Below are 17,581 nucleotides of genomic sequence, written 5' to 3'. Positions count from 1 at the left end.
CCGCGCGCTGCAGCCCCGCAGCCCCCCCGCGCCTGCAGCGGGGCGAGGAGGCGGCGGTGGCGGCTGCCCCTCTCCCGCCCAGCCCAGCCCTGCCCCGCCCTGCCGTGCCCGCTGCCCTCCGGCCGGGGACGCGCGGGTCGCCCCGGGCGGCGGGGCAGCTCCTCCTCGTCCTCCATGCGCCGCGGCTGCCCGCCGCCCTGCAGCGCCCGCCTGCCCCGCGGAGCGCGCCCTCCCCGCCGGGCGCAGGGGGCAGGAGGAGGCGGCGCCGCCCGGCCGCGCCGTGAGGGGCCCGGCGGAGGATGCCGGTGGGCGGCGGCGGGGCAGCGCGGCCCCCCGGCGGGGCGCGCTCCCTCAGCCCCACCGCGCTGTCCCGCAGCCTGTCCCGCTTGCGCGAGCACCGCGCCCGCTCGCGGGCCATGCTGGCCCTGGGGGTCACGCAGATGGTGCTCGGCTGCCTCATCGTGGCCGTCAGCTTCGCCGCCCTGGCGCTCACCACCTCGGCCCGCGTCCGCCACTCCTGCCCCTTCTGGGCCGGCTTCTCGGTGAGTCGGGGGAGGCCTCGGGGCTGCGGCTCCGCGCCTGCAGGTGGGGGGGCGGGCGGCGGCAGCGGCGGGTCCGGGCCTCGTCGCTCGCCCGGCGGGCGGTCCTGAGGAGCGGGGCCGGCGGGTGAGGCGCCCTCCCCGCCCCTCCGGCTGCGAGCGCGGAGCCGCCCGGCAGCGGGGCGGTCAGGTGAGCCGTCCTCCCTCGGGTGCGCCGTGGTCGCCGCGGTTCCGGGGCTTCCTCCGCCCCGGCCGGCGCCCGGGCCGGGCAGCGGTGTGCCGGCACTCCGCTGCCTCCTCTGGAAGGTGAGCCGGGGTGGCTTGGCCTTCTGTCAGCAGCGTCGGATGAGAACTGGGATAACAAATTAACCTTCGGCGCCGCCGCAGCGGCTCCTGTCTCTTTCACCGGCTGCTGTTGCTGTCCCTGGCGTCTTTTGTACCGGCTCCGGCTTCAGCGCTGTCTGCGCGTTCACCTTGAGGCACGGCCGTTCCTCAGGGTCTCGGTGGTGCTCCGCGCAGATTCAGCCACGAGGTGTGTTGCGCTGACGGCAGTAACGTGAGGTAACGGCCGGAGCGGGTTTGAAGGTCCGCACGCAGCGTGGAAGGCCTCTCCGCTGGGGAGGCGCCGCGGCTTTCGGGCACCCGGAGTCCTGCCACGAGGGAGGCCGGGACGAGCCCCTGGGGAGAGGCTGTTGGTCCCACAGCACTGGGTATCTGCGGGAAGAGCTCGTTTGTTCTGAACGCAAACGCCCAAATCTGGGTCCTTCTGACTCCTTTGTGATTTTCTTGTTGACTTTCTAGGGCGTCCTGCTAGCATAAGTTTAAAAAAAAAAAAATTGCTACTCTACTCAGGTGTCCTCACTCAGTGCTGATGATCAGTGTTTGCTGGTGTGCATGGATGCAATGCACACATAGATGCATTAGTATGATACTGGTTCGTGAAAGTTTCTCTCATAAGCAGTGAAATGGGACTTGACAGTTAGGAAGAGTGAGACGTTTCTGAGGGCACTAGTAGCAGACTCTGCATTATTGGTGAAGGTTTGCTCCATCTGATGTAACGTATTATTGGTTTCAAGTATGTCTTTTCAGCTCTTTTAATGGACCAGAGAGTTTTCAGCCTTAAAAGTGTGTGTTAGAAACCAGAACTGTTAGATAAATGATTTGGGTTATTCACTTCTAAGCGCGTGGCAGAAGTGGTGTAATTTAGAAGATAACTGTTTAATGTGCTCTAATACACCATGTTACTCAATAATTTTTTCGACTCCTTCGGAGTGGAAGAGTAGATTTGGATTAATTATTTAGCTATTTTTCTTGATTTCGCCAGGATTTTTTGTAATCTTGAAAAGAAACATCAGTTTACACTAGCAGCCTTGATATTGTAATAATAATTCTTTTGAGTTTGAACCTCTGCAAGCTAATATGCAGCTGTTCATTGTGATGAGGTGCGGATTTTTAAATTAAGAATCTGGCTGCTTACATATTAATGTGCTAATAAAACAACACAGCTTAGGCAGACTTGGTTTCGTATCTTGACAGACTAAGCAGGAATGTACACAACTGATTGTGTATTCCAGTAAGTACAACAAGAATACCTTTTTTCCCCAGCTCCTGTAATCTTTGTGAAGAGAGACTTTTGGGGGTTATCGGTATGCTCTGAGATATGCCCTTTTTTGATTGTGGATGCCTTCTACTCTTTGTGCAAGGTAACCGATAAAAAAGTATGCTTTCCAGTTAGATTTCATGAATGTTACTTGCTCATCGTAGAGAAGAAAACCATGATTCCAGCCTGTGGTGTGAATTGGTAGAAGGTACAGGGAAAGTATTGCAAGACTGTTGACTAGAAGGCCTTAGTGTCCTGTGTTATCAGAATGAGGCAGGTGTATGTTGTGTCCTAAATTAAGAGCTTACTTTTTAAAAAAATAATTCCACCGTATAAATGATCTACCAGAGCATGAGAATAACCATACTTTCCTCCTAATATCCTTATCTCTAAGTCTCAAGAAATAAGGTAAAAATAGAGCAGTTTTCAAGTATGGTGAGCCTTAAAGAACTTTCTGAGGCCAAGTTAGTTGCTTATACAGCCTTTTTTAAAAGCCTTTTGAGGTATTTAGTGAGTTCAACAAAAACTGGGTATATTGTTACTCACGGCTGAAAAATATTTCTGTGGAAGAGTGAGCAGTTTTAGTTTGCTTTTGGAAAACACAATTAAAGAAATAACTAAAGGTGAATTAAGTGACATGAGAGACAAATAATTAAAGTATATTTTCTCTCTTTACTTGGTGCCAAAATCAGGCATAAATATTCACTCCCTACAAACTACTTTTTTTTTCCTCTCCCCTACTCCCCCCCAAGTAAATAACTGAGCTGCTTGATGGTCAAGTAGCAATTCTAAATTTTTTTTTTTTTTCTCTGTGTGGGGTGTGATATAGTGTAGTTTTTACTCCTTAGAAATACAAATCCTAAAACAGGGTAGCCTTGGCATTGGCGCTTTTCAGCTTTTTTTTGACACCAGCCACCCTGTCAACGTAAATGAAGGCTGCAAAAATTTGCTAAGAATCTTTAAAATGTTGTTGAAAATACTTTCCCAACGTTTGTAACATTCTAGCTGATTTAAAAAAAAAAAACAACAACAAAACAGGCTGCATATTACACTCCTCACAGAAAATTCTCTAATCAAATGCAAGGGAAGGTTCTGATTTCTCGCTTTCTTTTTGGAATCAAATCAAGTGACTGTACCAGCAAGAGCTTATTTAAAGAACAAGGCACCATAATTTCCATAAAATTTTGAAGAATTCGGAGCTTATTTAAGCATCATCCCATAAATTAAACCATTTTTCTTTATCTTATCTTTTATAGTGTTGCATTAGGAAGAGAAAAATATTTTCATTTTTTTTTTATTAAGGCATTTTAAGGTAACTAATGAGAGTCAACCTCACACTGAGCACAAGGGAATTTGGGGGTTAGGTGGGCAGGCACTGGTTGATTCTCTGCATAGGCAGAAATCATTGGCAAGATATTATAAACCGTGTGGTGAAATGCTAGGCAGTTTGTTCCCATTGCAGTCTTTCGTTCATGAGAATGGCAATTTCATCTTCTCATTCTCTCAGTTGGGTAAAAGTATATGCTTTTTCATATAAAGTATATGAACATAAATGTCTTTGATCCTTTTAAGAACATGAAGAACTGAATATTAGCCTCATTTTCATCATGGAAAAATAGCTCTCAAAATCAAGCTGTTCTGGTGGATCACTGAAACTTTTCCCAAAAATATAAGCAGTGACAAGGTTCTTTGTCTCTCCTGTAGGTCCAGAGTTGCTTGAATTTGAGAAACTATATTTCTTCACTCTTTGCCCTTTAGAATCCAAAACATACACCAATTTGTAGCTTACAGGCTTTGTATGTGCCCAGATCGATTGTGATACTTCAGCTAAGTGCGCTTAATGTGTATGGTTACTGTATCAGTGTTAGGACACTAGTGAACCACAGGCCTGATAGAGCTATGTTAGCATGATTACAAAAGCAGATGTTGCTCTTTGCAGTCATTTCTTGAAATGATTTAGAAGTTGTCAATAAGATGTTTATGCCCCCAGTCACCCCACCTTGATCCCAGCATTCAGAGAAGATTACCAGCCTCAGAGACTAGAGTTATCTCTAGTATAGGAAAGCATTAATGAAATTGTAAGTTAAATTATGAGATTACCCAGGTTTCTGAAATCATACCATGGTACTAGAAATCTTAGAAGAACATACAGCAAAGTACAAGCTATCTCTTCTTTAATATGTAGTTATTTGCCAACGGTTGTATTCTTGTGTAGAAGTGTGTTGCTTTAAGATCTTTTGCTGCATCTCCTTTTTATTAAGTTTCTTCTCAATTCTGCCTCTTTTCATCCATATCCCATTTTCAAAACAGATAAAGTCTTCTGGTTTAAAAGCAGCTTTTATGCAGTATGTCTTCAAGGTTTGTGACATACATGCTTTTTTGTGTTCTTTGAAAGAGATATATGGGGAGATTGTCAAGGTGAACTCAGACCCAACTTCTCTCTCATGGAAAATGTGAAATACCTTCTATGCTTTTCTACGTTATTAACTGAGAAATCTGAGTGTAGAGCCTTTTCTGTATTCTTCGATGACGTTGTACAAATTAGGTTTATATCCCTCAGATGATGCATAGAGGAGTTAACTTTCAAAAGCTTCTACTATCTGTGACCCTGACTCTTCCTCACATGCAGCAGGTTGTTTTAGCATGTTCCTATGCAGAATCATTGTGGAAGGGGAGCTTACAAGAAAGATGACTTGTTAGCAATTGTGAGCATTTCTCTCTTCTCCTCCATTTCAGGTACAGATTTTTTTCCTTCCTTTTTTCCCGGTTTTCTTTCCCTTTTGGGGTTTTCCATTATTGCTTGTGGATAGTCAGGTGAAATAAAGGAGGCACTAGAGTGATCGCATCTGTAGCTCGGAGGAATGACCTTTAGTTTGCATGAAAAGCCTGCTGCCAACACAGAGTCTGTTATTGTGAAAGTAGAGTTAAGCTCTTTGAGAGAAAGTAAACTTACTGCTAGCGTTGAGTGATGTATATTGTATATACTGAACTTGTAAAATCTGCTAGCACATATCATTTATTTGTCTCGGAGCTGATCGTCTCATATCTAGGACTTAAATGGTAGCGTTCTTGTCCACCTGCTGTAGGTATAAATGGAACTCTAGCATGGATATCAAGTGGTTTTGATCAAAATGTCCATTGCAGCTCTTGAGTGTGCCACATGCTTCTCTATGACAGTATATAGTATGGTTGCTTGTTGAGTACCCCTGGTTATCACACACAGCTTGAGTGCTTAACCTACAACTTTCTTAGATGAAACTCAGTTTTTTCTGGAATTTGCATAAGTAATCAGAAACATTGCTGAACATCTATTGTAACCACAGAGAGGTCACTAGCTGTCCGGGTAAGATAATTATGTTGGACTGATCACTGTTAACTCCTCACTTAAGAAGTGCAATATGCAGTAACAGTTTTAGTTACCTATAGTGGATTATGTATATTGTGTGTATACATATGTATATATACTATATATATACACATACATTATATATATACACACAATATATATAATCCACTACAGGTATAGTATGTATACATGTATATACACTATATATATATATATTGTGTGTATATATATCTCCAATTATATATACTTGTAAAAGAATTACGCTAACTCTGATTCTTTGAGACTGTCTGTTCCTGTCTACTGCTGTGTCCTTTAGTTAGCCCACCATCTCTGTTTTTTCTGACTCTACTACATGGGTTGGATTTACTAACACCTTAGGCGTGCTCTTCGTCTCCTTTGTGAGTTTGTCAGGGCTTTGAAATGTGAGCAAGCTGGGGAGGGAAGTTAACTATCTGGAACTTCGTGTCTCAGGAAGCCTGCTAGGCATGTATGTTACTGGTATTAGTAAAAAATAATCGGTGTCACCTGCATGGGCTTGCCTCTCGCCTTCATAAAATTCATGAAGATTGCAATGTGACTTGTCTAGGTAATTGATCATTATTAATTTTCTTAGCATTTTTGATTTGTACATTGTGACAATATTGTGTGATAGAAAAAAATAGAACAAAGCTGTTATAACCTGTTATTAGATGCCAGTTAAAACCTGTGGTGGTGGTGTACAAGAAGAGATCATATGCATCGTATAATCATATGGAGTAAGAAGCCTTGGGTACGTTCTCTGTACTCTCTGAAGTCTGTGGTAAGGCAGGGCTTTTGGAACAGTGGATTCATGAGTGAAAATTTTGTTTCCATACCCAGGTGGAATGATAGCAAGTTAGCTGGAAATAGGAACAATTAGAAAGAAGAGTGTTCCTTTTTTATTCTTTGATCCATACGTGGTAAAATGGCTATTTGCAGCTTTTTGAGGATTTTGGGCCACGTGTAACCTTGAGATTTCTTGTCTTCAGTGCACTGGAAAATAGCAGACTCAGGGAAGCCAGAATTATTTGTTTCATGATGCAAATCAGCTTTTATTGCTTCTGAGCATATTCTGTTGCCTAAGACTTATGGGGTTGAGAAGCACTTGATCACGCAAATTAATGTAAAAGCTTCCTGTGTTACAGGAAGGAATAGTTGAAGAAAGCAAAGATGCCCCATTATGATATGGGTGGGGGGGAGGTGTCCAATCTGTAGGGAAGAAATAGCATCAATTTTTTTTTTTTTTTTATCCTGTGTTATTATAAATTACTTCTGTTCTGAAGTCTTTGGGTTTTTTGTAGGCAGCCAGACTGCAGAATAAAAATATTACATTTTGAGTAAGTCTCTTACTGTTTTCAGCATAAATATGCGTTTATTTTTTAATGTGTAGTAGAAAGATGGGTGTATGTCTCAATCTCTTTAGGAATTAAATATTTTTCCTGAATTCTGGTTGTCCTTTCCAGATGTTCTTGTATGCTGGAAATGTATGACCATTTGCTATAAAGACAGTAAATATTGCCCTGGAACTTATAACATCTAGCTGTGTGGAACAGTTACAGTCTACTGAGAAACTTGGGAATAGATAAGTAGCTTAGCTGAAGTGGGAATTTCCAAGGTCAATTATCCAGTCATTAGCAGCTGCTGAACTTATTACACCTCCGTTTTAGTTGCATGTTGCAACTTATTGAAGGAATGAGTTGTGAATTATCATGCTTAATTGGCTATTCTTTCACAATTCATTTTTCTGCTCACTCTTGTGCCTTCTGGAATGAAAGGGCAGAACAGATAATGGGACTCCATAAGGTGTGCACTGCCTGGAAATATGTAACTTACAGGAGTATAGGTATTTCAGTGGTGTATTTAAAGAAAGATACTCTTCTAGCAGCAGAATATGGTGTGGTCATTACCTCTTCTCTATGGGAGTAACCACACTGCTTTAAAGGAATACTATGCAAATATGACAAAGGTAAGGAATTTATGATTGAGCAGTATTTATACATTTAGAGCATCACGTGCAGGCAGTATTTTAAGATGGAAATGCCCCAAAGCTAAGCCTTCCCTCTTTAGCAAAGTCACAGAATCACAGTCTCTATCCCATAACCAACGGCTACAATCTGGATTTGTAAGAACAGTGTGTTCGTAATTCCTTTAAAAGTACTTGCTCGTGCTGTTTGAAACTTCAGTCCTCTCCCCAATATAATTTGTCATTGTTATTTTTGGTAGTCTATGGATGCGTCCATATCAGTGTTTTAGTTCTGATCGTGTATGTGCTCCCTCTCACTATTCATTCACATTGTGGAGCCTTCTCACAAACTTTTATTCATGGGGGATAAAATGAAACCAAAATATGTGCCTTAAGAGAGTAGAAAACGCAGTCTGACTGCTAGTAGGTATTAAGTCTCGGGACCGGACTAGAGCTTGTCTGAAGTAGTCACCCATCCAATATATGTATAGTAGGGATGCTCTCTTCTTACGAATCAATTCTTTTGCAAAGATTTGCTCCTGTTCCATTTACTCTTTGCTAATTCAGTTAGAACCTGTAAGTCCAGTCTGAAAACTCCTGTACTGTGCAGGGGATGTGAACTCCCTACAAATTACTAGTAATCCTTTCTACTACGCAGAATTTTACTCCATACTGCTTACATCTACGTTAGTAATTTGATGCAGGTCTGCAGAGTGAAATAGCCAGTTCTGAGGACCAGATGCCAGTGCTCTGTGTGTGTTACTTTTGAGTATCTTGAGTATTTTGAGTACTTTTGAGCTAAGTTGCAGTAAAAGAGAAATACTTCTCTGAATTACTGCTGCATCACTTACAATGAGACATTGTTTTCAGATAGACTGTGATTCAAAAAAAAGGAATAATTTTACAATATTCTAACAAGTGTAGACTTGCTTGTTATTGTTAGGGTATCCAGATAAAATAAGAAAATTTAAGCACTTCAAAGAATAGGTAATTTTTGCTTGGAGGAGGCAAACTGAATGCAACTTTTGGATTTCTGATCTTTACAATGGCTTTATTTAAACATGGATAGTTGAAACAGCATTACAATTTTAAACTTTTGTGTCTAATTTATGCAGTAAGTCGCTAACTTTGCAAGCTTGCTTTCAGTTTTGAATATGAACTTTCTTCCTTTCTGGATGCCACCTTCATGAGTAACTTATGTTCTGCAGAACAAGCAAATAATGTCCTCATTGATAACTCTACAGTTTTGTTATTCCTGTCACCTATAGAGAGTCCATCTCAGCAGAATTATTTTCATGTGAGGGATATAATTTACTTACGAGATTGTTTTTGCTACTCTTTGTAGCAGAAAAAAGCATGGCTTAATCTGAAGATTTTAGGTAAGCCTTCAGTGCCAGGTGGGATAAAACCAGATGTTTTTAAGCTGAACACACTTAATCCAGAGGCACTGAGAGATAATAAACATGTAGTTTTATAATGTCACTTTTACATTCATTCTTCAGAGAAGAAACTTGTTTTCATCTAGGTAGAAATTGTGAATGCAGCTATTTTTAAGATTCGTGGTAGATTTTGACCTGCTACAGAAAGTAATACTACTCTCTCTCTTTCTCCCCCCCCCCCCCCCCCCCAAAAAAAAAAACCAAACCCAAAAAAACCAAAACCCACCCAAAAATTATTATTTCAGCCTTCATAGTAAAAAACCAATGGACAATGTCATTTATCGATAGTAAACACAGGTAATTATCTCATTATAATGCATTCTAGTGATGGCGGTTCTAGCAGAAAAGTTAAACTGAATGGTATTCTTTTGTTATAGCACTGAAAGCATTTGTTGATCAATGGTGCTAAAATAGGAGGCTTTAAATTTCTGCCTCTGAAAACAATCATCAAGAACTAAGGCACGCTCCTTAAAATAGTGCTGTGAACATGTGGCTAGCATACTGACTGCTATGTTATTCTGAAAATAACATTGGTGGAAAGTGGTTTTGTCATATATTGAAAGTAGCTATGGTTCAAACAGATTTTATCTTTCCAGAGGCTAAATCCAAAACCTTTTGAAAACTTATGAAAAATCAGACTTAGAAAATTAAATGCTGCTATGTTTCTATACAGCCAGGAGAGTAGTGTTCATGGGATATGGGGGGTGAAGGAGGCAAAGGCTCAAGTCCTGTGTGTGTGTTGCTGTGAAGGGAACTCAGTCTGTTTTACGTGTCCCAGGCGATCTGGACTGCCAAGCTACTGTCTTGACTCTGTACATTTTTCCCCCTAAATAGTAAGTTTTCCTGGGGGTGAAAAGACCACTTACTCATTCTTGCGCAAGTTCCAGTTTTGATGTTCGTGATCTTAAAGTAAAAATATATATTTAGAAAACTCCTAATGAAAGTATGAGATCTCCAGCTAAAGAGTAGTTGATCCTCCTCTTGCTTGCTTGTACAGACATGTTGGCAGCTGAGAAGTACATGCTTTGTTTTTGAAAGGCTATTGTATCTATCGCAAATGGTAATAATCAGGAAAGTGTATTGATCAGCCTATCTCTTAAACCAAATGGATGCCTTTGTACTCCTTTCTGCCTTTACAGTTGCTTTTTGAAAGCAACGTTAATTTAAGATGTGTTAGATTTGAATTTTTTGTTTTACAGTGGTTTTAAACTGAATAAAATTTCATGTGAAATACATTTTCATTACATGTAAAGAGCAAAAGGGGACATGAAAGAAGAATATTTTTCAGAGTTTTAGTTGCAAATATTTGGTTGCAAAGGATACTTGAAAAAAGTTGACTTAGGGAATGGAAGTTTATTTAAATACATCTGAATGGTATGAATAATTTTCATGCTTAAAATAACATATTAAAACCAGAACAAAGCAAGCTACGAAACACAACTGGGGGGATGGGGAGAGAAAGAAAAAATACATGTAAGATAACAAGCTTATGCCCTTGAGTCCATGTTATCACTGTGGCTGTACATGTAGGAATCTCTTACAGCTGGATCACATGATGTCCCTGATGCATCTCTGACACTTCTACAGAACCTGCTGCATGGTACAGAGAATAGCGAAGACGAGACTGGAAGGAGAAGACGGATGAGGTGGCAGGTGCACTTTCTCTCCCTGATAACATTGTACAGATTGGGTAAAATGTTAACAACTTTTCCATGTTGCCTTTTATGCATGAAGGTAGGAACTGTACCAGCAATGGTTGTCCTTTCAGAAGGACATTAGTAATGTTGCTACGGTAGGTAGGAGTAAGATTTAATATATAGGCTTAAGTCCTTCATATACCCAATTCTTCATGCTTGTTTTGGTAGAAGAGGAGACATTAGCCTTTTTAAAGGGTTCTTGAAAGACATACCTCTTGTCCTATTCATGCTTGTGTAACAAGGATTATTCTGGGCCTAAAGAATTTAGGAGGTCATTTAAGAATGACTTCCTTTCCTCCCCTTAAAAATTTCCCTTCCTTCCTCATGAAATCAGGTCATAGATTGGAAATAAAGCTTCACCATCAGACCGTACCTTGAGATCCTGTGAAATATCATTACAGTGTGCAGTAACTAGCAACAATACTAAAGCATTAGTATCTGCTTCTGAAGTTCATGTTTATTCAGTAAATATTTTCTTAGCTAGCTAAGTAGTATAAATAGTCAATGCAGCTTTTCCTTTGAGCTTTTAAAGAACTCGCACTGTGATTTGACAGACTAATTTCTCTTGGTACATAATATTTGCCCTTTGAGTGGAAAGGAACCTTTACTGTAAAAACAATAATGACAGTAGAAACAATAAAGGATTATACAGATAATAAGTATAACCAATATCAGAATGGCATTTTGCTGTCCACCAGAGACCATGTGCTCATCTTCCTTAACATAGACCACGTGCTTATCTTCCTTAACCTAACTTACTGTGAATCAAATGTCTGAAAGCTGGAATATCAAACCAGCTATTAGGAAAAGTCGTCCCCAGTGACAATACCTGTCAGCTCTAGATGAGGTTTGTCTGAAGTGTTCAATCATATCCTTCATTGGTTTGTGAATCTAAAGTAATTGGAAGGGAAGTAGAAGGAAGCAAAACCATTTTCTATTTCTGACATTGAACCTTCCTCTGAAGCAGTACACTTTTTGCTTGTGGAACTATAATTTATCACTAGACAAACTGTAGATATCCTTCCACTTGACAGTTCCTTCTTGTGTCCTGACAGTTTAAAAGCTTGCCTTACAATATGAATTGTTTGGGGTTACCTTGAGGTTTTGTCTGGATCAGCTGTTTTGGTTCCAAAACTGCACAAGTAATTATCTCGCATTATCTGGTTAATTAACCTATTTTGAAAAATAGAGAAGATAAGAAGTAATGGGCAAAAGAGGAGTCAGTTTGACAGTCACAGTTACTTTTCAATCTTTAATGTTTCTGGAACAAATGTTTTTTTTAATTTCTGGAGGGTGGTTATTTTTTGGCGTTTGAAAATTTCTTTCCTTTATCTATGTATGTTATGATTTATATAACATCGGTGAAACAAGATATGTTGGTAAGGAATTAGTTTTTCCCATATAACAATAAGTCTACATGTGCTTAACTCTAGAGCTCCTGGAAGAGAAGAATTAATTAGACTTTTTGTTTAGAGTTATGTATATTTAGGAACTGTATGAGAGTCCCCAAACAATGTATTTCCTTGTATCAACTGCAGTTGACTTAATCAGGAAAAAGAATCTGATGCCAAATGGAATGCTCCAGTAAAATGTAGTAATGGTCTGTAGCCCAAATTCTTGAAAACTAAGCTCATTTAGAAATTAGAGCAGTATTTTAAGCAATATTTCCCTAATTCAGAAAGGTCTAGAAATACTTCTGGTATCTTGCTTCAGTATGTTAACCATATAACATCAAAGATGTTAAACCAAGAAATTTTTACCTCCTTTGCCTGCCGTATAAGTGCTTCAGGATCAAGTATTTCAGACAGATAATTCAGGCTGTTATTGATGTAATTCTTCTGTACAGTTTAAGAAGGTAGACAGGAACAATGTTAGAAGTATATTTTTGCAAAAAGATTTTGCGTAAAGCATTATGGAATACAACACTGAAACTGTGACCTGTTTCAATCATTTGGCCAATAAGTTAAATCTTTAAGCAAGGAGTCATCTGATGAAAGCAGGCAAAAATATAAGCAACATCTCACGAGTCACCAGCTGCTGCAAAAGTGAGTCTTACAGTCTTACCTGTTGGATAAGTGCACACTGTGCTGGGTTAAAAACTGGCTGGACAGCCGAGCCCAGAGAGTGGTGGTGAAGGGAGTCGAATCCAGTTGGCAGCCAGTCATGAGTGGTGTTCCCCAGGGCTCAGTGTTGGGGCCAGTCCTGTTTAATATCTTTATCAGTGATCTGGACAAGGGGATCGAGTGCACCCTCAGGAAGTTTGCAGATGACACCAAGTTGGGTGGAAGTGTTGATCTGCTGGAGGGTAGGAAGGCCCTACACAGGGACCTGGGCAGGCTGGATCATTGGGCTGGGACCAACTGTATGAGGTTCAACAAGGCTCAGTGCCGGGTCCTGCACTTGGGTCACAACAACCCCATGCAACGCTACAGGCTTGGGGAGGAGTGGCTGGAGAGCTGCCTGGCAGAAAAGGACCTGGGGGTGTTGGTTGACAGCCAGCTGAACATGAGCCAGCAGTGTGCCCAGGTGGCCAAGAAGGCCAATGGCATCCTGGCTTGTATCAGGAATAGTGTGGCCAGCAGGACCAGGGAGGTGATGGTGCCCCTGTACTGGGCACTGGTGAGGCCGCACCTCGAGTACTGTGTTGAGTTTTGGGCCGCTCCCTCCAAGAAGGACATTGAGGTGCTGGAGCGTGTCCAGAGGAGGGCAATGAAGCTGGTGAAGGGTCTAGAGCACAAGTCTTATGAGGAGCGGCTGAGGGAGCTGGGGTTGCTTAGTTTGGAGAACAGGAGGTTGAGGGGAGACCTTATTGCTCTCTACAACTACCTGAAAGGAGGTTGTAGCGAGGTGGGGGTTGGTCTCTTCTCCCAAGTAACAAGTGATAGGACGAGAGGAAATGGCCTCACGTTGTGCCAGGGGAAGTTTAGGTTGGATATTAGGAAAAACTTCTTCACTGAAAGGGCAGTCAGGCCCTGGAACGGGCTGCCCAGGGAGGTGGTTGAGTCCCTATCCCTGGAGGTATTTAAAATACAGGTAGATGTGGTGCTTGAGGACATGGTTTAGTGGTGGACTTGGCAGCGCTAGGTTAACAGTTGGGCTCGATGATCTTAAGGGTCTTTTGCAACCTTAATGATTCTATGATTGTAGACATTCAGCTGTGCATCTGTTTCCCTTGTTATTATTAAAGACCAACCAGAGATAGGTTCTGTGTTTTAGAGTTATATTAAGTCCTGCCTCATTGGCAGTCCCTACAAGATGAAACAAAGCAGATGGATGTGAAGTTCTAACTAACAGCATGGACCATAGAAAATGCTAAAGGTGAATAGGATGTAAGAAGCTTATACTTAAAAATAATACGATGCTTTGTGAAGTGTTCTGTTTTCTGAAAGCAGAAAATTCAACAGTCAATGTAATTATATTTGCTAGATGCCCACAAGGAGCCTGCAGATTAACAATAATGCACAATGAGTATATTAATCAGTAGGCTCTCGTGGAAATGAGAGGTTTGATGGTAAAAATACATATAAGGATACTTTGGATGAAGTAAAAAATACTTTTTGAGGAGATCAGCCTGAAGAAGATGAAAAGTGATTTTATAATTTTATAGACAGAGATTTGAAAAAAAGGATTCCATTCTTTTCCAATTAAATTACCAAGGAATAGGCTGAAAAAGAAAAGGTAGGCTTGGATATCAGGAAAGGTGGGTTCTCTAGCATGAAAACAGATACCTCACGTAGCTATTTTAGAACATAAAGTTATAGTTGGATGAAGTGTGGTTTACTGGATTTCTCAGATGCAGGCACTAACTTTTTGATAACTTCAGTATAAGGCAATAAAATGTATTTTTAGTTTAAAAATCAGTGGATTTGGTGTCTGTTAAAGAATGCTTTTATCACTTAACTGGGAGAAACGTTTGCTCCCCCAACTGCCATTTGAAATGCCTGAGGAGTGGGAAGATGAGGATAAGCAAATAGTGTGTTCTCAGACAGGATTCACACCTCCTCAATCCCAAAAGTACTTTCTTAAGAAATGTGCTATCTGTTCCTTCTGTATTTCAATATCTGACAAGTGATGATCTGTTATTTTAGTAAGCTATAAATACTCTGTACCATTGGATAACAAGGTTGTACAAATGTGCTGAGAGAACTGTAATGATCGTAATAGTGATGAGTTCTTGCCCTTCTTTGCCTGAGCAATTAAAACTTTTTCTAGCCTAACCTGCCCATATCTTTCAAAAATAACTATAGCATGTTGCAGAGACAGTGAATTTAGTTGTTTCGCTGACCCAGTGATCTGGAGCAAGGCTTTAGGGAATGTATTAATAGATAATGCAAGGAATATTATCATTGAAATCTAGGATTATAATTGTAGCATTAGTAGATTTATAGCTTCACAGTTTATAATCCTGTGGAGCTGCAAACATATAGAAGTAACCCTCTTAAATTTAAAAATAATTTCTGCACAGTGCTTTATTGTTTGGTTTTGGTTGTTGTTGTTTTTGGGTTTTTGTTTGGATTTTGTATGATTTGGGGTTGTTTTTGGGGGGGGTGGGTTTTTTTTTTTTTTTTTATATATAGTGGGGATTTCTAGAACATGATGTTGGAACAAACTAGAACAGGGTAAGCTGACAGCTGATCTTTCAAGAGTGGACTGCTCATGGTGTTTTTTTGTTCTACAAATTGGAGGTTAGTTGTTCAGGAAAAAAGGTAATGAGAGCCAGAAAATGCTTATTCTTGATGAGGTAAGAATATCACAGTTTTGGCAGTAACTTTTCTGTCTATGAAAGTAATGGTTCTCCAGTTCCTGTGTTGAGAAGCCAGGAGCTGCGCACTGATGCTTTTGTCAGGTTGCCTGGGCTCCTAGCTCACGGTAACCTTCTGTGTGTTTGAAGGCGACTACCAAGTGTCCCTTCTATCAATAAATTAAACACTTGCAGTCTTTCCATCATGTTCTGTAGACCTATGATCTTTTCCATTGCTCTTTTTTCATCATTTAGCTCCTTCATTGTAATTATTAATCAGAGGAAAGTCTGCAGAATCCTATGTGATGATTCTTGACTGTTTGATAGTAAAAAATGGTTAAATATTTTTCATGTATAATTTTTCAACTGGTGGTGCATTTACTATAGGGGAGGAAAAAAAACAAACCCAGAAATCATTAAACTTGTAATTTATCTTAATAATAGTCCTAGTTTAATTATATGAGGAAGGCAAGAAATATCACAGTCATAAAGTTTGTGCTTACAGTGTATGATCAAAAGAAGGATAGGGTTCTTTAGAGGTCAAAGTTTTCTTCTACCAATAGAATTATCTCCTCCTGCACCAACAGAGATGAAAGGCTGACTTCCAAATGACACAGCTTTGCTAAGGGCATAAAAATAATGTCCTACATAAAAATGAAATCAAGCCAGAGAAAAAGCACTATTGAGATGGTGTTTGTGATTAGCAAGATATTTAGCAGTCTTCTCCAAGTTTCAAATACACTTCCTTTGTTAAATAGTATAATGGTGGTACCTGGGCTAGCTAGGTTGCTTTATAAAGAGTAAGCGCAGATTTGGATTTGGAAGCTGCAAATCACAAGTGTGATCAGTGATGAAAGAATTAGGAAGAGGCTAGTATAATCTCAGAGAAACCACCAGAAACTCCAAAGAAATTTTTTGAACAGTGATCACATACTAAATAACATTATTTTCATAGGCTCTAATCTAACTGCCCAAAAAAGTATCATACTTGCTGATAGTTTTTTTTTCCATTTGCTAGCCTCTGTTGGCCCACTGAAGCAGAATCTCCTTCTGATTTTTATCAAGGCATTTATTTGACAAAAATCAAAATTCACGGATCAAAAGTGGAAAAAAATGGAGACAGATAACATTAAAAAACTTATCTACATTATAGTTAGATTATAGCAAACCCAAACCAAAGTAAATTAACAGGGCAAGTAAAGATAAGATGGACTCTAAAATAGTACCAAAAGCGAATTGTTTTATCTGTATATCGTTTGATCATGGACACAAGCTATATTACACTTCGTACACTCAGATGGTAAGATTTGAGTTTTACTGGTATAAAAATAAATTTTGAGTGCTTCTTTCTCCCCCCCCCCCCCTTCCTTTTCTTTTCTCTTCTCTCCTTCAGACCACTGGCCTGCATGAATTAAACACCTGATGGTGTATAACTGTCTGGGCAGCAGCAGTAGCTTAGCAACACCAGCTAGTGCTGATGCCAAAGAACAGTGTTGGCTTTCATCATTTTAAAATGCCAGCTGGTCCTTTAATAGTTTTTCTATATTTAGAGATTAATTGATAATTGTGTTTTAACTTGTAGACCTAGGTTGGATTTCACCATCAAATTGTTTGATAAAGAATTTTGGAAGCTCATGAGTCTTTAACTGTCAGCATTGATACAAGATTTAGGAAGAGCATGGTCATAACTATAAATCCCAGAGTGAATACTGGTGATACTTGCAGATGGAGACTACAAAGAAACCTTCCTTGCTTCCTCTTCATTATAAGTGCACAAGCAAAGCTGCTTAAATGTACGAAAGGAGTGGTAAACTGCATTCTCTGAGAGTGATGAAGTTTCCTTAATAAATAGTAATGTCTGATAAATACATGCATATTTTTGAAATATGTAATTTTGAAAATAAATGAATATTGCAAATACAGACAAACATACTCTATGTGTGTGTATATATGTGTGTATACACACACTAAAATAAAACATCAAGAATGTATTTTTGTGACAGAAAGTATAAAATTATAGAAATGTGTACCTGGAATGGGTCTCAACAACTCACCTGCTCTATTATCACTGTGAGATCCATCTATAAGCATCAGCATCTCTGGTTGAGTGTTTGTTTAGATATTCCTATATTTATGTAATAAAGGAAACTTTGTTAGGTAACCTCTTTCAGCACTTAGCTATTTCTGTGTATATCCTAATATGTAGTGTAAATCTTTGCTGCAAGTTAAGCCTCTGAT

The 17,581-nt window shown here is 40.2% G+C and overlaps 1 protein-coding gene across 6 annotated transcripts in view; it reads left to right on the top strand.

The window, feature by feature from the left end:
• The first annotated feature begins 299 nt into the window (after positions 1–299).
• ENTREP2 (endosomal transmembrane epsin interactor 2) overlaps positions 300–17,581 on the top strand; it is a 167,541-nt gene continuing 150,259 nt past the window's right edge. For 3 of the 6 annotated variants that reach the window (XR_015701556.1, XM_087744974.1, XM_087744973.1), the window contains exon 1: positions 300–542. Coding sequence is in view for 4 of the 6 variants with exons in the window: in XM_087744974.1 (XP_087601100.1) it covers positions 300–542 (243 nt within the window). In the remaining 2 variants the exon portion in view is untranslated. Of the gene's footprint in view, positions 1,101–17,581 lie in introns of all 6 variants that reach the window. The other 3 variants (XM_087744977.1, XM_087744975.1, XM_087744976.1) reach the window with 2 other exon arrangements.

This window comes from Nipponia nippon, unplaced genomic scaffold (assembly GCF_047370975.1).
Source record: "Nipponia nippon isolate SJK-2023a ecotype South Korea unplaced genomic scaffold, ASM4737097v1 scaffold_9, whole genome shotgun sequence".
NCBI lineage: Eukaryota > Metazoa > Chordata > Aves > Pelecaniformes > Threskiornithidae > Nipponia > Nipponia nippon.
The sequence above is the reverse complement of the archived record's forward strand: the minus strand, read 5'-3'. Positions and strand labels throughout refer to the sequence as shown.